Raw genomic sequence first — 18,715 nt, 5'->3', positions numbered from 1 at the left:
GCTTTTCTGCCATCCCACCTGCTTTACCCCACTCGCTGGCAGGGGAGGACTCCTTCCCCCAGAAGCAGTTGTCTAGGCTCCTGCCTTTCTGACCCCATTCATTTATTGCTTTCCTCTTCCCAGACAAAGCCCCTGCTTCTTAGACTCTTATCAGAGTCCCCTGGCCGCTTGGGAGGGGGAGGGAGAGGAGGAACCACAGAGCAGATGGAACCTGCCTTCCGATCTCCCGCCCCCACCCCCCAAGAGGGATTTGAGGCTGAGCTCTCCTGCCTCTCTCACTCACCATCCAATATCCCAAAGCAGAATGACACATGTCTGCTCTTCCCACTATGGGGGGACCATGGGTCTGCTTCTGCAACCCCCACAGCAATCAGCCTTTATGCTCCCACCGTGGGTCAGGTGTGGCCCCAGGCAGAGCAAGAGAGAAGCCCGGGCGGTAAACAGCCGGTTCGCAGCTCTGTACCCAGGCAGGTGTTCTCGGACTGACGTTTAGGGGTCCCCCGACCTGTAGCTCCCCGGGGTTACGAGTGAGAGGGTTGGTGGCTTTCATCCACATTCTCTTGCAGCCAGCCCCCCAACTGGGGGTGGGGGGAGCTGGCATCTACCCTCTGAATCACACAGCTCTTTCCCTCTTTTTTCCTGGAGACGAGGAACTCAGCTTGGACAAATAGCAGGAACTTTGTCTTCTCTGTCCTGTCACTGTAGCTGGGGCCACGATCTCTGCTTCCCTGATTTGGAAATGGGCCTTGCCTTCCTCCCTTCCTCCCGCTGAGGGCCAGACCATGGGGGCGGGGGAGGGGGTGTGCCTTAACTTTTTCGCTTTATTTCATACCCCTTTGTTCATCTGTGTTGTCTGCTATGGAAGGCATACTTATGTGCCTGGTTCCATTGTTACAAGGAGGAAACTTAGGTGCCGAACTTGACCCTGGCAAATGGGGAGCCGAGAAGGCATTTGTAGCTTCTGAGGGTGCGGAAGGAGGCACATCAGCCTGGTTGCTTCGGTCTGTGAGCACTTGCTTTGTAAAGTTCTTTCCCTTGGGGTGGGCGGAGCTGGGTGGGGTGATGCTGCTCTCTGTGGGACACCAGAGCCAAATCTGCTGCGGTCAGGATGAAGAGAGTCCTTCCAGTGACCTTGCAGAGGCCCAGAAGCAGACAGCTGAGCCGCCTCAGCCTCCGAAGAGCACTAGTTCGGGTTCCAGCTCAGAGTTGGGGGAGGGGCTAATTAATTATCGCCCTGTCCCTGCACCTCTTGGGACCCTCGCTGACTGTCAGGAGAAGGCGGCTTGGAGGCCGAGGGAGGAGACTCGGGCCTTCCCCCTGCTCCCATCTAGCTTAGAGGATGGGAGGAAAAGGTGGAGTGGGGAATTCAGCCCTGCCTTCATTTCCCTGCCCTCAGCAGGGAACAAAACCAAAGTCTGAGGGCCACGAAGGCAAGGCGCCCCAGGGAGCTGGCTTGCCCCAATTCTCCCTAGTTGGGTCAAGGTCTGAGGGGGGAAAAACACCTCTTGCCCAACCCAGGATGACTTCTGGGCCCCAGAATCACAGATCTTGACACTTGCAAGGGCCACCAGTGCTCTGACAGTTAAGGGATGCCGTGCCAGGAATGACATTCGCCAACCAGAAAGGACACAGGCCTGGCCCACCTGGAGGGTGCTGGGGCATCTCCAGATGTCCATGAGGTGGGCGGCCCTGGGCCCAGATCAGGGAGGTGGGGGAGGAGGACACCCTCCCGAGGCCTGGCACAATAGCTCTTCACCGACCAACAAGGCAGAATTTGAACATTTCAGTAACCAGCATGGTTGGGCCGATTACCTGTCCTGGTTATCTTCATTGTTCAGAAGGCAAAGGGAATTCCATAAAGTAAAATAGTTTGAAGACAAGCTAATCCAGGCTGGGGTACGAGATCAGCGTGACGAGTCCCCGTGAAGTTCCCCGGATAGTCACCATCCCCCCTTCACCCCCCCACACGGACACACACACCATGAACTGTGACCCAGACTAAAGACTACACAACCTGCTGACCCTGCCGTCTGAGGCTACTTTCCAGGCCCAGGGGAGGGGCCAGGGGACGATACAGGGAGAGACCAGGGGAGGACATGGTGGGGGGTAGAGACCCAGGTCTGGCCCCTGGATTTGTGATTGCCATCCCTTGGCTACAGAAAGATAGCCGGTTCCTCGGCTTTCTATCTGCGGTGGGGGCCGAGCTCTGGGTGAACACCCCCCAGCATTCCGTAACTGGCCAGAGAAGGTAAGGAGAACGACTTCGGGCCCTCTGGGGTGGGGCTGGGGGTTGTGAGGACAGGCAGAGTGAAGCAGGACACTCAGCCCAGTGGCCTAGCATTCATTTTAGGACATCCCAAGCTTGCTTGGAGGAGGACACCCTATTCTTAATTTTTCGGGAATTACTGTGGCATGGGAGGGGGGAGGGTGCAGGGGCGGAGAGAAGTCCTGCGAGTGTGAGGCTGGCAGCTGGGTCCCCAGAGCACGCACAGCTGGTACTTCGCCCTGTAGGCAGCACAGAGAAAAGAGACAGTGCGGCGTGGAGGGGCTCCTTCCCACCTGCAGAAACGGAGAAGTGCCTACCAGGGCCCGACTTCTTTTGGCCTCTTCTCTATGTGGCAGCAATAGGCAGGAGGACAGAGGAACTCTGGTGGGGAGATGATGGCTAGGGCAGTGAATTCTTCCCCGGGAATGACCAGGAGCGCTCCCACAATCAGGCGTACCGGCACCCCCGGAAACGTAAGCTGTAAGCTGGTTCTCATTGGGACAGAATCCTGGAGCAGATAAAGCTCCCTGAAAATGATGAAGGGCGCCTGGGTGGCTCAGTCATTAAGCATCTGCCTTCAGCTCAGGTCACGATCCCAGAGCCCCTGCCCCGCATGGGGGCTCCTTGCTGGGATGGGGTGGGGGAGCCTGTTTCTCCCTCTCCGACTCCCCCTGCTCCTCTTTCTCCCACTCTCCCTGCTTGTGTTCCTTCTCTCGCTGTGTTTCTCTCTCAAATAGATAAATAAAATCTTTTTTTTTTTTTTAAATGAAAATAATGATGAGATCCAGAGGGGGAGCTGGGGAGCAGGAGCCAAACCCCTTCGCCGCCTCTGTCAGCAGCAGCCCTCCCTGGAGTGTGGATAGTCTTGGAATCTGCTGGCTGAGGGGAGAAGTGGGAGGGATGGGCCGCAGGCAGCCCCCCTTCCCGCTCACCCCGCGCCCTCTCTCCCTGTAATGAGGTGTGATTCCAGAAGCCAGAGTGCTCTCAGGATGGGGAAGCCTGGCCAGGGCTAATTCTCTGTCAGCAGATTCTCAGGAGCTATGGAAATGAGGCAGCGTGGTGTGGGCTGACAACCAGGAGGGGCCCAGAGTCTGGAAGGAGTCGAGCATATTTTTCTAGTTGTTCAACACTGATCACGGTGGGAGCCTGGGTGTCCAGCCTGGGCGCGTGGGTGTGTGCGTGTGTGCGCGTGTGCGCCTGCAAGGGGTCGTGAAGACTCCAGCTGAACGTGCTCCTTTTGTGTTTTGTTTTGAATTGGGGGCTTTAGACTGCATTATGCCAGGGAGCCCTCCAGAAAGAGGCTGCTTCTTGGGGGAGTGTGTTTGGAGACAAACCAGCACTGGGTTTTCTCTGTGGTGAGGCCGCCACTAGGACTTGGAGGCTGAGAGTGTCTCTGGAAGGAGGAAAGCTTTAACGAGATGGAGAGATGGGTGTTTGCAAAGTGGAGAAGATTGGCCTCTGTTCTTTGTAATATTACAAATATTATGTAATATTTGTAATATGTAAATGTAATGTTACATTTATTATATTATTATATATAATATATATTATATATATAATATGTAATATGTAAATGTAATATTATGAAGTTGGTGTTGGCACTTCAGGAACGCTGGCCCCCTGCGTCCACAATGCCCTGCCCTCCATACACCACCACCTTAGGCTTGAGACGGTTTGGTTATCATTTTCTAGCTCTGGCACCTGGGATACATCTTAATTTGTTTTTAAGCAAAATAATCTTTGGCATTATCTCTTATGCATAAAACATTTCACATTTTGAAAGTTTACAGCTTGGTGCGCCTGGGTGGCTCAGTGGGTTAAGCATATACCTCCAGCTCAGGTCATGATCTCAGGGTTCTGGGATCGAGGCCCCACTTTGGGTTCTCTGCTCGGTGGGGATCCTGCTTCTCCCTCTCCCACTTCCCATGCTTGTGCTTTCTCTCTCTGTCAAATAAATAAATAAAATCTTTAAAAAAAAAAAAAAAGGAAATTTACAGCTATTATTTCATAGAATTAGAAGGTATCTCATTTGTGCACGAGAAAATGAAGAACCAAAGAAGTCAGGTCACATTGCTAATTCATGCTGGTCTTGGACTGAAAGCCTGGTGTTCACTGGTGGCACTGCCCTTGGAGCCACCTTTGTAAGTCCAGCGGACACGATGACCACACGGTGCCCCATCACAGAATCTCCTTTACTGTTTGAGATGCTCCCCCTCTTTGGGTGGAATTCAGAAGGTCCTTTTGGAGACGAATTTGTAATCATTTGTCCCGGAGAAATGGAGACCTTTGACATTCCCCCAGCAGAAAAGGAAATACAGGAAGAGAGGAAAAAAGGAAGAGAGAAAAGAAACTAGTTATTAAGCCTTGTTTTCCTTTTTTAACTATTATGTGCCTGGTAAGTTCTTCCTGATGTCTAACCTAAAGAGGAAACCTATCATTCTGTGCGGTTTAGTGGTGAAGGAAAAGAAACCCAACTAGGCATTCTGTGTGCTTGAACCCTGAGGGATTCCGAGCACTCACCAAGCTGGGGAAGCCCCTGAGCCTTCCTTCCTATCCCCTTGTGCTAGCTTCACTGGGCACCGGAGAAGTAATTTAACTTACAACTTAAGCAAAGCCTGTGGGAGGCCCCTGAGCTGGGCTTGAAGAGAAAGGGGATATATTTGCCTTCTAGAGGAAGAAAACTCATTTTCCCAATGCACCCCCACCCCCTCCTCCTGTGCAGATGAGCTTAATTTTCTTCGCCTCCTAATGAAGATGGATCAAAGCCAAGCTATATATTCAAGGGGGAGCCAGGCAGGGGAGCTGAGTGAGGGGGCGAGGCCGGCAGATACAGAGCTTCTCTCACAGAGAGGAAGTAATTAATTTTAAGAGAGAGCCGAGATGGGGAAGCTCTTGGTAATAGAGTGTCGAACTCCAAATGCAGGTGGCTAAAATTGAAGTCAGAGCACGGAGAGTTTCTTTTGTTTGTTCATTCATTCACTCCTTGATTCAACAAATATTTATTTGGCACCTACTGCATGCAGGCAGAGGGCTCAGATCCCCAGAACCACAGGAGGGCTCAGGTAATTGGCCCGGGATGGGGGAGAGGTGGGATCTGGCAACTGAAGCCTCTTGTCACCATTTGCCAAAGTACCACGAAATAGTTGAATGTGTATACTGTTTGGATTTAAGATTCGTTGCTTAAGTTATCAGGAGCTGATGACCCCAGGCTACGTCCAACCAGCTTGTCGCATCACGGGTTCAGTAATAATGCCGTCCATTTGCTTATCTGTTCACTGATTGCACCGTTCTCTGACTGAGTTCTGACCTCAATCCAAAAAATTAGATTAGCCCTTCCCTTTCAGTGTCTGTTGTGGCATAACAACGGACATTTGATGACACCAGACTGCTTCGGTGCAGCTGTAAAGAACCACGTTGGTCAGAGAGGATTCTGTCATTTGGAGACAGAAATGGAATGATACAGAAAGCCGGAGGGACTGAAATTTGATATCAAAAGAGCACATCTCGGCAGCAGAAGGTAACAGTGGGTCTGGAGCCTCCCTTGCTAGAACCCTTATGAGAGCCAGGACACTGAATGAGATTGATCACAGAGTGAGCTCGCCTGGAGGCAGGGGGCTGGAAGAGATGACCTTCAGAAGACCCTTTTAGTCCAAGAGCCCCGAGACACGGAGAGCATTAGGAAAAGGGGAGATCTAACCGTCTTCGGCCACTGGAGAGTTCGGGGAACTTCATGGCAATGCAAACCTCCTTGCCCCTGAGCAGATCTGATAGTCGCCAGCTGGGATTTATCATATGGCATCTGGGAAGATTTTCAGAAGTAAACACATGGTGACCCCCCTCCGAGCCCTGTGTGCCTCCCTCTTCCTCACAAGCTTCTGGAGGACGCTTCCCTTCAAGTTCACCCGAGCAGAGGAGCCAGGACCTTGACACGAGCTCTGGCAGCACGACACCCACGCCCATGGGCTCCACGTGCCCCTCAGCCAGACCCCAGGCGGAGGGCCCGCCAGCTGGGGCTGGGTCTTAAGGGAGCGCGCTGGGGACACCGCCCAGAAGCCCCGTTCCCTGTGGCCCGGCTGCACAGAAGTCTGGGCAGGCTAGGAGGCGTGGGGAAAGTTCATCTCAGCTTCCAGACAGCGGCGACAAGGGCAGCACAAGTCCGGAGCCTCCCTGAAACCTTGTGCCCCCAGGATCAGAAGGGTCTCTGAGAAGCACGCGGATTGCAGCCCGGGGCACGGTGTTCTTGGCTGGGGGGTCGGGAGGCAGGGAAGACTGCCTTCCTGTAGGTCGGGCTGGCACGAGCGTCTGCTGTGCAGATGGGAACGCAGCCCCGGACCGCTCCGCCCGCCCAGCTACTCTGTGTCCTTAGCTCGGCGGGGTCGGACTACCTAGAAGTTGCACACCTGCTCAGCGTACGCCTGTCTCTCCGGTTCAGCATTTTCTCCCCCGGGACCTGAGCCGGGAGGATATCATCCCTGCTCCCTTATTCTGCCTCCAGCACTCAGACGACAGCCTTTGGGCTGGATGCTAGGAAGCCACAGCCACCACCTCACCCTGCCCTGGGCATCTGGGCACCCCCTGCCATCACCCAGCGAGAGCTCCTCCCCCTCCCCCAGCCCTGGAGCCTGCCGAGTGCCCCGAGCTTGGCCCCGGGGACCGGAGGACTTACTTCTCAGAGGGATGGTAAGAGCAGGGTGGCCGGCAGGTCCTCTGAGGCTGCCGAACAGGAAACAGAGCTGCCAAAAGGATGTTGAAGTTTCGGGCTGATCGACGGGTCAGGTAGGGAGCTCTCCTGTGGATGGTGAGCCAAGCTCGGTGAGCAGGTGCATTGGCAGCTCGTCAGGTCTGGGGGCTTCGGAGGGAAGGCCCTGCCAGACCTGACCTGGAGAAGGAAGAGGAGTTAGGTCAATGGCTGCTGCATTGCAGTGCTTGTGAAGGGGAAGCTATTTTGAAATTGGTAGCGGCGGGATGGAGAGAGGACGTCATTCGTAGGGGTTGCTGGGTAGGAGAGTCTGGGGCAGGCAGAAATTCACTGTACCTTGAGAGATCTGTGCCAGCTGACAGCAGGCTGTGTGTGTGCTTCTGTCTGTGTATGTATGTGTGTGTGTCTGTCTGTCTGTCTATACCAGCGCCTGCGGGGGAAGGTTCTAGCAGTTAGCACAGGGAGCTTGTAGAGCAGAAGGGGACTGGGGGGGGCAGGTGGACGTGGGAGGTGGCGAGCAGGCGCGGTGTGCCACTGGGAAAAAGCAGAGATGTTGGCACCTTGAGGATCTTGTTTTCACAGACTGCTCACCCGCCCCCCCCCCACACCCAATGTGGGAGAGCCAGGGACGGGGGTGACTAGAAGCAGCTACCCTTCCTTGCAAAGATCCCCTGCAGTTAAGTTGAGGAGAGTATCCCTGTTGGAGGGAGGAGGGAATAAGTTGGAGAAGAAGGGGAAGCAGGTGAGAAACGTGTTGGAGTTCCAGCCCACGCCTGGTGGACGCTGGCCAGATTTAGGGTCCTGGCCGGCAAGCCTGAGCTGCCAAACCCAGATTCCCATATAGACTGTGGCCACTGTCCATGGGGCTTGTATCTGCCACAGACCTTTGTTGTTGTTGTTTTTAAAGATTTTGTTTTTATTTTTTTGACGGAGATCACAAGTAGGCAGAGAGGCAGGTGGCGGGGGCGGCGGGGGAAGCAGGCTCCCTGCTAAGCAGAGAGCCCGACGCAGGGCTCGATCCCAGGACCCTGGGACCATGATCTGAGCTTAAGGCAGAGGCTTTAACCCACTGAGCCACCTCAGCGCCCCTGCCACAGGCCTTTGGATTTGATCTGAACAGGGCTGGTTTGGAAACTGAAAAAACACACTTTGATGTTATCATTAGCTTCAACAGACAGCACCGGGGGTGGGATTCCTGGACTCTTGGGGTGGGGGAGGGGTTGCAACAAAATGTTACTTCCCTCAAGGAGCTGAAGGGACAGAGCCAGGCTGTCTTTCCTCCTGCCCCTGGCCAAGCAGCCCTGGGTCTTCATCGTAGGGGTGCTCCAGTGGCCTGGTGTTAGGGCCCCCAAGCTTGGCATGGCCTCAGCATGCTCTGTCGAGGTGCCTGCTTCTTGAGGTGGACTGAACCTGTCCTGGGCTCTCACAGTATCTTGCAAGAGGAATGGGTGAAGAGGACCTTAAAATTCATCCAGCCCCACGCCCCCCACTGGCTAGATGCTTGCAATCTGGAACATTCTTGCCAAGTGTTCCCCTGCTTGCAGAATCCATCTCAAACGGCTGCCATGTGTGGCTTAGCCCATGGCACCAGCCCCCCTCCAAGTTCTATCTACTACCCTTCCTCCCCTGTCTCCCCCCAGAGTTGCCAGGAAGCTAGGCCGACACTCGGCCAGCTGGAGAGCCACGCACGGCAAGCCACGCACGGCAAGCCTTCCCAAAGGGGCGTCCACGGCTCTGCTCCCCATCCGCGTCTGCACAGACCCGGCTTCCTGGCAGGCTGTCCTCCCCGCACCCTGCCCCACAGCCAGGCCCCAGCAGCCCTTAATTGGGTCTGACCGTGGAGCCGGCACGCACCTCCCTGCCTGCCAGCCCGGCTGTCTCAGCAGCATCTCAGCCCCTGAGATGCAGAAACCCTGGCCCCTGAGTGTGAGTGGGTCCCTGCCCAAGCCCAGGAATGGAGCTTCCAGATTTCTGGCTTGACCTAAAGAAAGAGATGGTACATAAAACAGGAGCGGAAGGAGTCCAAGGTCACAAGAAAATTCTTTTTTTTTTTTTTTAAGATTTTATTTATTTATTTGACAGAGAGACAGAGAGAGACAGTGAGAGAGGGAACACAAGCAGGGGGAGTAGGAGAGGGAGAAGCAGAGCAGAGAGCCCGAGGCGGGGTTTGATCCCAGGACCCTGAGATCATGACCTGAGCCAAAAGCAGATGCTTAAGGACTGAGCCGACCAGGCGCCCCTCATGCGGAGAATTCTTTCAGCAAATAATGAGTGAGCAATTTTTTATGTGGAGCACTGGCTGGAGCTGTTCTGGGAGAGAACCTGGTGCACAGGGACATCTCAGCTGACAGAGGTCCCTGCCCCCACCCGCGTACACACTCCCAAGGTGACCACTGAGGGGGTTAAGTGGGGCTTATTCGGGAGGTCTCTATCCGTAGTTAGCACTGACTATTAAAAGGGGTCTCCCCACCCCCACCTCACTGCAGCTGCTTTTTCTACCGCCCAGCCCTCCATCCTGCCTTGCCCAGACCCCACAGAGGACAGAGAAGCCATCTCCTACGTGGTCACCCCCTCCCTGTCACTGCCCAGGGCCGGCCCACCCTTTAGTTAGTGTCTCTGGCTTCTCCATCTTTAACACGACTTTTGTCTGTTCTTTGCCTCCACAGCCACAATGAAAGACGGAACACATTTCTACACCCAGTGACTGGCCAGGTCCCAGAAGAAAACAAAAAATTTAACTTGAAAACGTATGTCTGCCCCTCTGCTGGCTGCTTGACCTTCCCATCCCGCTTGCCGCCCCACCCCCACACTTTGCAGTTGAGAAGGGGAAGGGAGGAATGGAGAGCAGAGGGACTTCTGGTCTCTAATCACGGTCCTGAGGAATGGAGCTTCTGAGGGCCTTCAGGCTTGATGCCCTCACCCCCTTTCCCACCCTCTCCCAGATCTCAGGCTGGTGCCTCCCACAGGTGGTGCTGGAGGAGCGAGACAGGTCTGAGGTGGCCCTGTCACCCAGGGGCCTTTGAGGGAAGTGCTGCAGGAAGCTGATAGACCCTGAGAGCCAAATGCAAATTCCTCTCTCTGTGGATCTTGGCTCAGTCCGTGAAAGGAAAAAAAAAAAAAAAGATAATTAAACGACTCCTATAGCCCACTGCGCCATTATGTCTTTTCAATTAGAAGGAAAAGGAGTTCCAGAATCCCAAGGTCTAGGTTTTTAAAACAAATTTACAGGAAAGAAAGAGGAAACTCTTCAAGATTACTGGCATGTGGCCTCAGAAGAGCAGAGGGAGCAGCTGAGGTGATCTCATGGGTGGCGCAGTGGGGAATCCGGATGGAGCCTCTGCACTCTTCATGGGTTTTGATGAGTCTCTTTCTTCTCTTTCGGTCAATGTGAAATCAGATCGGCCTTGGACATGTCCAATAAAGCAGGTGGAAAACGCCCGGCTATCACCAACAGTGACGTATCCAAGCACAACATGGTGTCCGAGGTCCCCCCCGAGCGGCCCAGCGTCCGGGTAAGTCTAGCTCCCAAGGCCAGGTGTCAGGCAGGAGTCCTAGGAAACATTAGAGCCCGTCCAGCTGTCTCCACAGGCTTCCCCAGAGCAGGCGAGGTGATGCGAGAGGAGTGGATAGTGGGAAGGGAAGAGGGGTCCTACCAGCACCTTGCAGAAGACCCATCTCTAGACCGGGGCCTCTCAACCTTGGCACCATCAGCATTTGGAGCCAAAGAGTTCTCTGTGGTGTGGGACTGTCCTCTCAACTGTAGGATGTCGAGCAGTATCCTCGGCCCTGGCCCATCAGATGCCAGTAGCACCCAGCCTATGACAACCAGTGTCTCCAGACATTGTTCAGTGTCCCCTGTGAGACAAAACCGCCCCCTTCCCTGCCCATGGAGAACCGCTGATGGAGGGGGACAGCAAAAGAGGAATAATTCATAAAGGATATGGCACTCGAGAGCTTGGAAAGGAATGAGCACCTCAGGAGGAAGAGGTAATCCAGAGAAGAATGTGGCGAAGGGGTCCAGTAAGATAAGGGCTGAGTATGTCCCTGAGGTTTAGCGCTGGAGACCTTGACCAGTGGAGGGATGGGGGCAGAAGGCAGCCGGAGGGGCTAAAGAGGCGATGAGAGGGGAGTCAGAAAGACAATGAGGAGCAGCGACTAGTCTTCTAAGAAACTAGACAGTAAGGAGGGGTTTGGTCATACAATGGAGCGTTCTCCAAAAGTTAAATCGTACGAGCGCTGTAGGTATGAACAAGGATAAATCTTGAATATGTACTGTTGAGTAAGAAGCAGGTTGCAGAATATGAAAGATGCACTAGCATTTATGGGAAGCGGCCTTCACGAGTGCACCAGCACATATGGACAGGTAAATTGGTGGTAGAGTGCGTAACCACGAATAGGCAGACTCGTTCTGGGTCAGCGGTTGCCTCTAGGAAGGAAGAAAGGTAATGAGGTTGAGGAGTGGCTCAAAGGGAGTTTCAGCTCTATTTGTCATGTTTTATCAAGGGAAAAAAAACCCAACACCTGGTGGTGATTCATTCCCTACTTTTCTGAAATATTTGAAATATTGAAAAATATATATTTATAAAGAAACTTGACTGTTGGGGGAAATGAGGGATAGAGGATCGAATCTAGAAGACACGCAAGATGGCAAGAGGTCTTCTCTTGCTCTGAACAAGAGCAGGAGGGGAATGGCCCAGTAGCCAGGTTTAGGAGGAAGTGGACAGCTGTGCGTCTCATCTCCATGGAGACCAGAGAAATCTGGCAGAGGTGCTGTTAGCCCGCATAGGGAAGGAGCCCTCCTCCTGAGCTGCAGAGGAAAGGTCTGTGAAGTTAGGAAGTGTGGGTCTAGGAAGTTAAAGACATTCCCATCTGACACCTTCAGCTTCTACTGGGAAGTAGGAGGCAGGGTTTTCTGCAGAGGGGAATGGGATGGGTGGAGAGGCACTCGGGCTTGAGAATGTGCCCCGGGTTTGGAGAACAGGAGCGGAGGTCAACACAGGGCATGTAAAAGGTTGCGTGATGGTGTTGAAGGGTCATATGAGGTCATAGACTTGACAGTGAGTGGCTCTAGTCCACAGATGTGTGTGGTTTTCCTCCCAGCCTGGCTGGGGAAGCAGGGAAGGCAGATGGTTGGATTAGCCTAAGGTGGAGGGTTGCTGGGAGGCTGTGGCTGAAAGATAAGGCGGCGAGGGCCTGGAGGGGTTGGCAGGAGAATGGCAGAGGGGCGAGCTGCGGGAGCCGCTGTCGGGCTGCTGAGCCGAGGTGAAGCTGTGGCCAATGACGGACAGAGGAGGAAGAGAAGGATTTGGGGAGTTGCTTATTCTTTTGGTGGGGATGGGTGACCTCCTCGGGTGCCTAATCTCAGCCTTTATATGTGGATTTTTACTAGTAAAGTTTAGAAAATCACCGTATTCCCCAGTTTGGGGTGGGCTTTATGACAAGGCCCAGTTTCTTCTTTCCTTCCTTCTGCAAGTATGTACTAAGTGCTTATTGTAGCCAGATACTTTGCTGGCCTCTGGTGATGAGCAGATGAATAAGACTCAACTTTCTGAGACGCCAGGTAGCTCATGTGGTTGGGCGGCTGCCTTTGGCTCAGGCCAGGATCCCAGGGGTCCAGGCTTGAGACCCGCCTGGAGCTCCTCGCAGAGGGGAGCCTGCTTCTCCCACTGCCTGCCACTCCCCCAGCTGTGCCCTTTCTCTATCTCTGACAAATAAATAAATAAACAAATTAAAAAAAAAAAAAAAGACTCAACTTCCTCCCTACAAAGAACTTAGAGTCTAAAGAAGAACCTGGAAAGCCAACTATTCCATTTGCAGTGTTACAAGCTTTAGAGCACAGGAGTGGACAGAGTAGAGGGACAGCTCACTGTGCCAGGAGGTCTGGGAGGTTTTGTGGAGTCAGGGGGCCTGCCCTAGGCTTAAAGGATGAGTTGGGATTTGTCAGAGGACAAGGGAGATGAGGCTCTCCACGTCCGCTATCGTCCGTGGGAGAGGACCACCAGGAGTTTGGCCTCACAGTGAGGGACTCATCGGATAGGGGGGGCAGAAGGCAGGTCATGGGCCTGGCAAATCTTACAGATCTGCCCTTGTGTGCCAGGCTAAGGAATGGAACTCCTTTGTAAGTGATGAGAGAGAGTTAAGAAATGCTAAGAGAGCATTGTGATGCCACTGTGTTTAAGAAAGGCAACCCTACTTCATGATACATAGTACATAGCAAGAAGAGATGATGGCCTGAGAGGAAAGAACAGATCCGAGGACCATTAGGAACATAGACTCATCTGGCCCGCGCAAATGTCGTACAAGGAGCAGAAGAAGGAGGGTTTGGGCAACTGGGGGGATTGGAGTAGCCCAGAAAGAAATACAGAACAGGCTTGGCGAGAAAAAAGATGAGTTTGGTTTTGCACGCATTTAAGTCCTGGTTGGACAGCCAGTTACAAAACGGGGTGAGGCTAGGAGACAGTTCTTAGATAAGGACTAGAGAACTTTCAGCATACTGTTGCTAGCCAAGGCAACGGGTACAGACGAGATACGTTGTCTATGTAGAAAAATGAGATTTGAAGTTTGGTTTGAGGTCCACCAATGGAGTCAAGTGGAGATTGAGAAGGAGGGGCCGCAGGTGGAGGAAAGAATCCTGCCACAGAAACCAAAAAGAGAGTTTCAGGAAGGACAGAAAGGTCAATGTCATCTGTGAGGAGCGAACATCCGGACTCTTCCCAGGAGCCTAGTCCTGTGAGGAAGAGAGGGAGAGGAGCGGAGGTGTTGCCTGAGGGCCTCAGGGCACCTCCCGTTGGGGGTGGGGTGCGGCGTCCAGTGGGTGTGGCCATGTGAGAGGGAGGGAGAGCTGCTGAGGGGGAGAGACAGACAGACAGACAGAGACAGACTGATGCTTTAAGATGGAGATAGCTGAGAATGTTCGCTCAGGAGAAGCAGCTAGCGGAGAAGGCAAGGTTGAAGACAGATTGGAGAAGAGATTATCCATGGAGCAAAGTCTCAGGAAATGGCGGGTGGAACGTGTTGGCCTTGAAAAGGAGGTTGCCACCTCTTCTTCTGACATTGGAGAGAAAGAGGTGACAGTGGTGAGGACAGTAATTTTCTGGGTGAAAGGGTGTGAAATTGAAGAAGAGCATGTCTGAGAGCCTGGCTCATCTCCGTGGAGCGGAGCAGGGTCCACCGTGGGGAGGGCGTGGGGGAGGGGGAGGGCAGGGAGCGGCATGAAGGGGCTGGGCCCGGCTGAGGTTGGGGGCTGGGGGGCCGGAGGGCTCTGTGCTGTTCCTCCAGCTGCTCTGTAATCATAAACCATAATCTGGCCGTGAGTGCAGGAAGGGGACAATTTGACGGCTCTGGGATTCTGAGTTGTAGAGAAGCTGCAAGTAGTGACAATGGATGGGGTGTTTGAGAGTGTGGCTGACCTGCCCCAGCGTGGAGCCTGGGCTTCGTAGGGAAATGACTACAACCAGGACGTCATGGCTGACAGGTCCAGAAGGAAAGGGAAGGACTGAGGAGCTCAGGGACTGGCTGGTGGTGTTGAGTAATGGAGTGAGAAAGCCCAGAGGAGGGGATGGCGTCAGGAAATTGGAATCCCGGAATTGAAGATGTTAGTGGCGAAGGGTCATGGGCGTCAGGTCGAAGGTGCAGCCGTGGGAATAAGTGACAGGGTAGTGGTGAATGGTTTTGGAACTGAGGCTATCACGGTACTATGAGGTTAGGGCACTGGATCGGTCATCATCAAGGGCAAGGCCACAGGGATGGCCAGATTTAGAGTGAAGAGGATGATTGAGATCAGAATCCTATGACTCTGAAGGAATGTTCTAGAAGTTGACAGTGATGAGAAGGGCTGAATGGTGGAAGACCAGCTTCCAGACCGTTGAAGAGAGATAGCCCAGGAGTGAAACGAGAATTCTTATTTTCTCCTTAAAACAACAATAACAACAAAATCCATACCGCTGTGAGACAGGTCAGATGGTTCTTTTGAGCCCCGTTTTAGTAGTAAGAAAAAGAGTCAAAGAATTGGAAAGCTGTGCCCTTGAGTTGGTCCTCTTAGGGTGAGGACCCCCGAGGCGTGGAGAGAGCCGCAGCTCCCAGCAAGGGTAGCTCCCGCTGCAGACAGAGCAGAGATGGGGAGAGAAGAAAGCAGGCCGGTTTCTCTGTCTGCCTCCCCAGGCCACCCGAACGTCCCGCAAGGCCATCGCCTTTGGGAAGCGCTCACACTCCATGAAGCGTAATCTCTCTGCTCCCGTCACCAAGGCAGGCTGGCTCTTCAAACAGGTGAGGCCTCCTCCGCCGTCCGCCCACCAGGACCTCCACTTTCTCTCACTCCGATTCCTCTATAGTTGCAATAATGGTCCTTTGCACGTTTTGATACGTCCTCCTGTGTCCTATTTTTGATATTGGATATATCTCTGTGAATGAATCTCCTAATTCTATAAAGACTCAGAGAAGTTGAGTATCTTCCCAAAATCACACAGAAAAATTAGTGTCACATTTGGGAACCCAGCCAAGTCTCCTAAGGGGCAGACGGCATGACAGAAATATGCTGGGTCGCCAACCCTGTCAGAACAACCCACTGGCTCGTTCTCAGGAGGTCCCTCTTGCTGTGAAGGAAGAGGGGTGTTCTTGGTCCCGGGGTCCACTAATTCTTCCCAGTTTGACCTCCCCACCCTCCCTGCCAACCCTCTGCCCTCTCATTCTGGCTCACCTCTCACCCCTTCTTTCTTCCCCGGGAGAGACGCTGAGGCCTGAGATGACAGAACTGGAAGGTTGCAGACAATGATCTAATGTCACTTTCCTGCGTCTGAGGTCTCAAGGGGTTTGGCTGCACTTGTTAGCGGCAGAGCCGCGGCCAGAGGCAGGATGGCCTTGTAATTGGTGCCAAGCTCCTCCCCCTGCATCCCCCCTCCCATGCCCAGCTCACAGTCCCTCCCCTCTGTCCTCTCGCATCCCACAGGCCAGCTCCGGGGTTAAGCAGTGGAACAAGCGCTGGTTCGTCCTGGTGGATCGCTGCCTCTTCTACTATAAAGGTGAGCTTGCCTCTTCTCCTGGGGCTGGCTGGGGCCACAGGAAGGCAGGGCCCACCACTCTTCCTTGTTCTGCCAGATCCCCAGGCTCTGCTTCAGGTGGATGTTGGTCAGTCACTGGGGTGGAGGTGGGGACCGTGGTGCAAACCTGTCCCATAGCCTCCAGCACCCATGGGGCGTGACCGTGGGATAAAGACAGAGCCTGCTTGCTCACATGGTCACTCACTCACTTGACATTCAACAGTATTTACCAGGCACCCTCCAGGTTTCAGGCAGAGTTCCAGGTGCTGCTGGAGGACACAGTAGGCACACAGCACAGTCATGAGATTGAGGGTGAAGGGTGGGGATGGGCTAGGAAAAGGAGGAAGTGGAGGAAGGCCCCCAGTCACTACTAGCCGGTGACCTACCAATCGGAGCTTGTGTGCTGATCTTCCTCCTGTCTCCCTGGAGCATGTGAGCCGATCTATGAAGGCAGAAATCTCGGTTTTGTTCACTGTGATGGCCACAGTGCCTAAAACAGCACATGGCACATAGTAGGTGCTCAATCAGTGTTGAGTAAATGAATACACCCCAGTGTCCACCTGCTGTGCGCACGCCAGCACTCACTCTCAAGCCTCTCAAAAAAGAGAGAGATACCTAATAACTTTGGTGAGGCAGCCTCTAGGAAGTTATTTTTAAAATCGTACAGCAGTGTTGTGTCAAGGAGATCCCGAGGGAGCTAGAGAGGGACGAGGACAGGGACGGCCCTGTCACACTGGTGTGGGGCCACAGGAAGAGAAGGGTGCAAGGGTTTTGTAGTGGGAGAGCCTGTTCCCTTTCCCCCATGCCCTGGGCATGGCAGAGCCCCGACTTCTTTGCGCCTCCTAGGGGCAAGGCAGTAAATCATTAACTTTCACAAAGGTTGTACCCAGTGACCCCTCCAGAATGCTGCTGTCCCTGAGCCTTGAGTCGATACCACCTGAACCCCAAAAAGAGAAATCAGGAAGGGGCTGCAGAGACAGGATCCAGCCACAGGAAAAACGCCAAGACTAGGGGAGAAGAATCTGCCAGGGCCTGGCCCCTGGTGCTGGGCCTCTGGGACCCAGGGCTGGTTGGAGCCAGAGTCTGAATGAAGCTGACGGAAAGCCAGGATCTCTGCAGGGGAGAGACTCTGGGACTGGCCTGAGGGGAGAGACTGAAAAGTTGTGAACTCAAAGGGCACCGTGATGGGGGCCACCATCCACTGGGAGATGCTCTCAAGAGACCCTGTAAGCATTGGCCGGGACACTACCTGGCAGAAGGCCACCGCCTCCAGAGGACGGCAGCCTCCACTTTCCTAAGGAAGCCCTGGGTCCGCGGCCCCAGGCTCCTCCTGATCCTTGGGCTTCGGCCTTCCTCTGGTGCCACGCTGACTCTGCAGAGGAAGCTGGACCTTAAGCCAAGTCTCTCATGTGATGAGGGAGGGGAGAAGGGGTACTCATGACTTTATAGTCCCCGAAACTCCTTCTGATGCCTAAAGGAGAGTTTTCCAGCGTTTCCACCCTTGGAAGCAAAGAGCTATCCCAGGGAACTGGGGAGTTGCCCCCCCATTCCACAGAGCACCCCCACCCATCTGTGGCTCCAGCTGACGAGCTCATCCATTGGGCTCCTTGGAGATCCAGGATGAATTACAGAGAAGCCTATTTTTTAGCCTATGTGGGGACCAGAGGGCTGAGGGGCTCTGCAGGGGTGTGTCTGCTTGTGGAGACATGGGGGGCCATGAAGGGGAAGGCAGACCTCTGTCAGGAGAGGACAGAGGAAGCTGCTGGGTGCCTGGGAGAACCTTAGAAACAGTTACCCAGAGGAGCCAGAGCGGAAGGTGGGACTGTCTGCTCTGCCATGCCCGATGCCATGCCCGATCCCATTATCGTCCCGTTACGTGTGCCCCTCCTGGAATCGTCTTGCTTGGGGAGGCTCTATAGATGAGACAGTGGCTCGGAAGGCTTACTGGGGAGGGGCACCTGGCTGGCTCAGTCAGTAGAGCAGGAGCTTGATCTTGGGGTTGTGAGTTTGAGCCCCTGGTCTGGGTGGAGTTAAAAAAAAAAAAAAAAAAAAAGAGTGTTTGCTTGGGAGTCAGACTTCTTGGGTCTGAAGACCAACCCAGCACTCTACTCCAGTAATGCTGGACAAATTACCTAACCTCTCTGTGCCTCCACCTCCTTTCCTGTAAAATGGGGGTAATCGTGGTAATCGTGGGTAGGGTTAAACCCATTAAGACATCTAACTTAGAACAGTACCCGAAGGACGGCAAACCCTCCATCACAGTAGCTGCTGCTTTTTTGCTTACCTGTATCCCAGAAGGGAAGCTCCCTGAGGGCAGGTGGCTCTTCTCTCCCAGCCACTGCTATAGTCCCAGGCTCTGGGACGGTGTCTGCAAGCCAGGCTCCCCATCTGCAGGGACTGTGCCTCTCCGTGTTGTGCAGAGTACAGCCTGTGTGCTGGTGGCTGGCGGACCGGAATGCCTGATGAGCCACACGTGCCTATTGCGATTAGGGTTAGGGTTAGGGTTATCGCCATTGTCATAGGGACAATAGACGCCTGCCCTCTCCCTGCGCACGTGCACTCAGCAGGCACACGCGTATCACCTGGGCCTCTGTGTCCCCGACAGATGAGAAGGAGGAGAGCATCCTGGGTAGCATCCCCCTCCTGAGCTTCCGGGTGGCCGCTGTGCAGCCGTCGGACAACATCAGCCGAAAACACACATTTAAGGTCAGTTGG

At 54.0% G+C, this 18,715-nt stretch overlaps 1 protein-coding gene across 21 annotated transcripts in view; it reads left to right on the top strand.

Moving 5' to 3' along the window:
• The window catches only part of PLEKHA6 (pleckstrin homology domain containing A6), a 139,328-nt gene that overhangs the window by 87,833 nt on the left and 32,780 nt on the right, over window positions 1-18,715 (top strand). For 19 of the 21 annotated variants that reach the window (XM_032317680.1, XM_032317665.1, XM_032317679.1 and 16 more), the window contains 5 exons: window positions 9,632-9,712; window positions 10,363-10,477; window positions 15,126-15,230; window positions 15,910-15,982; window positions 18,606-18,706. In XM_032317680.1, coding sequence (XP_032173571.1) covers window positions 9,632-9,712; window positions 10,363-10,477; window positions 15,126-15,230; window positions 15,910-15,982; window positions 18,606-18,706 — 475 coding nt within the window. Of the gene's footprint in view, window positions 1-6,934; window positions 7,043-7,915; window positions 7,922-9,631; window positions 9,713-10,362; window positions 10,478-15,125; window positions 15,231-15,909; window positions 15,983-18,605; window positions 18,707-18,715 lie in introns of those variants that run through there. The other 2 variants (XM_032317685.1, XM_032317672.1) reach the window with 2 other exon arrangements.

The sequence above is a fragment of the Mustela erminea genome, chromosome 17 (genome assembly GCF_009829155.1).
Source record: "Mustela erminea isolate mMusErm1 chromosome 17, mMusErm1.Pri, whole genome shotgun sequence".
NCBI lineage: Eukaryota > Metazoa > Chordata > Mammalia > Carnivora > Mustelidae > Mustela > Mustela erminea.
The sequence above is the reverse complement of the archived record's forward strand: the minus strand, read 5'-3'. Positions and strand labels throughout refer to the sequence as shown.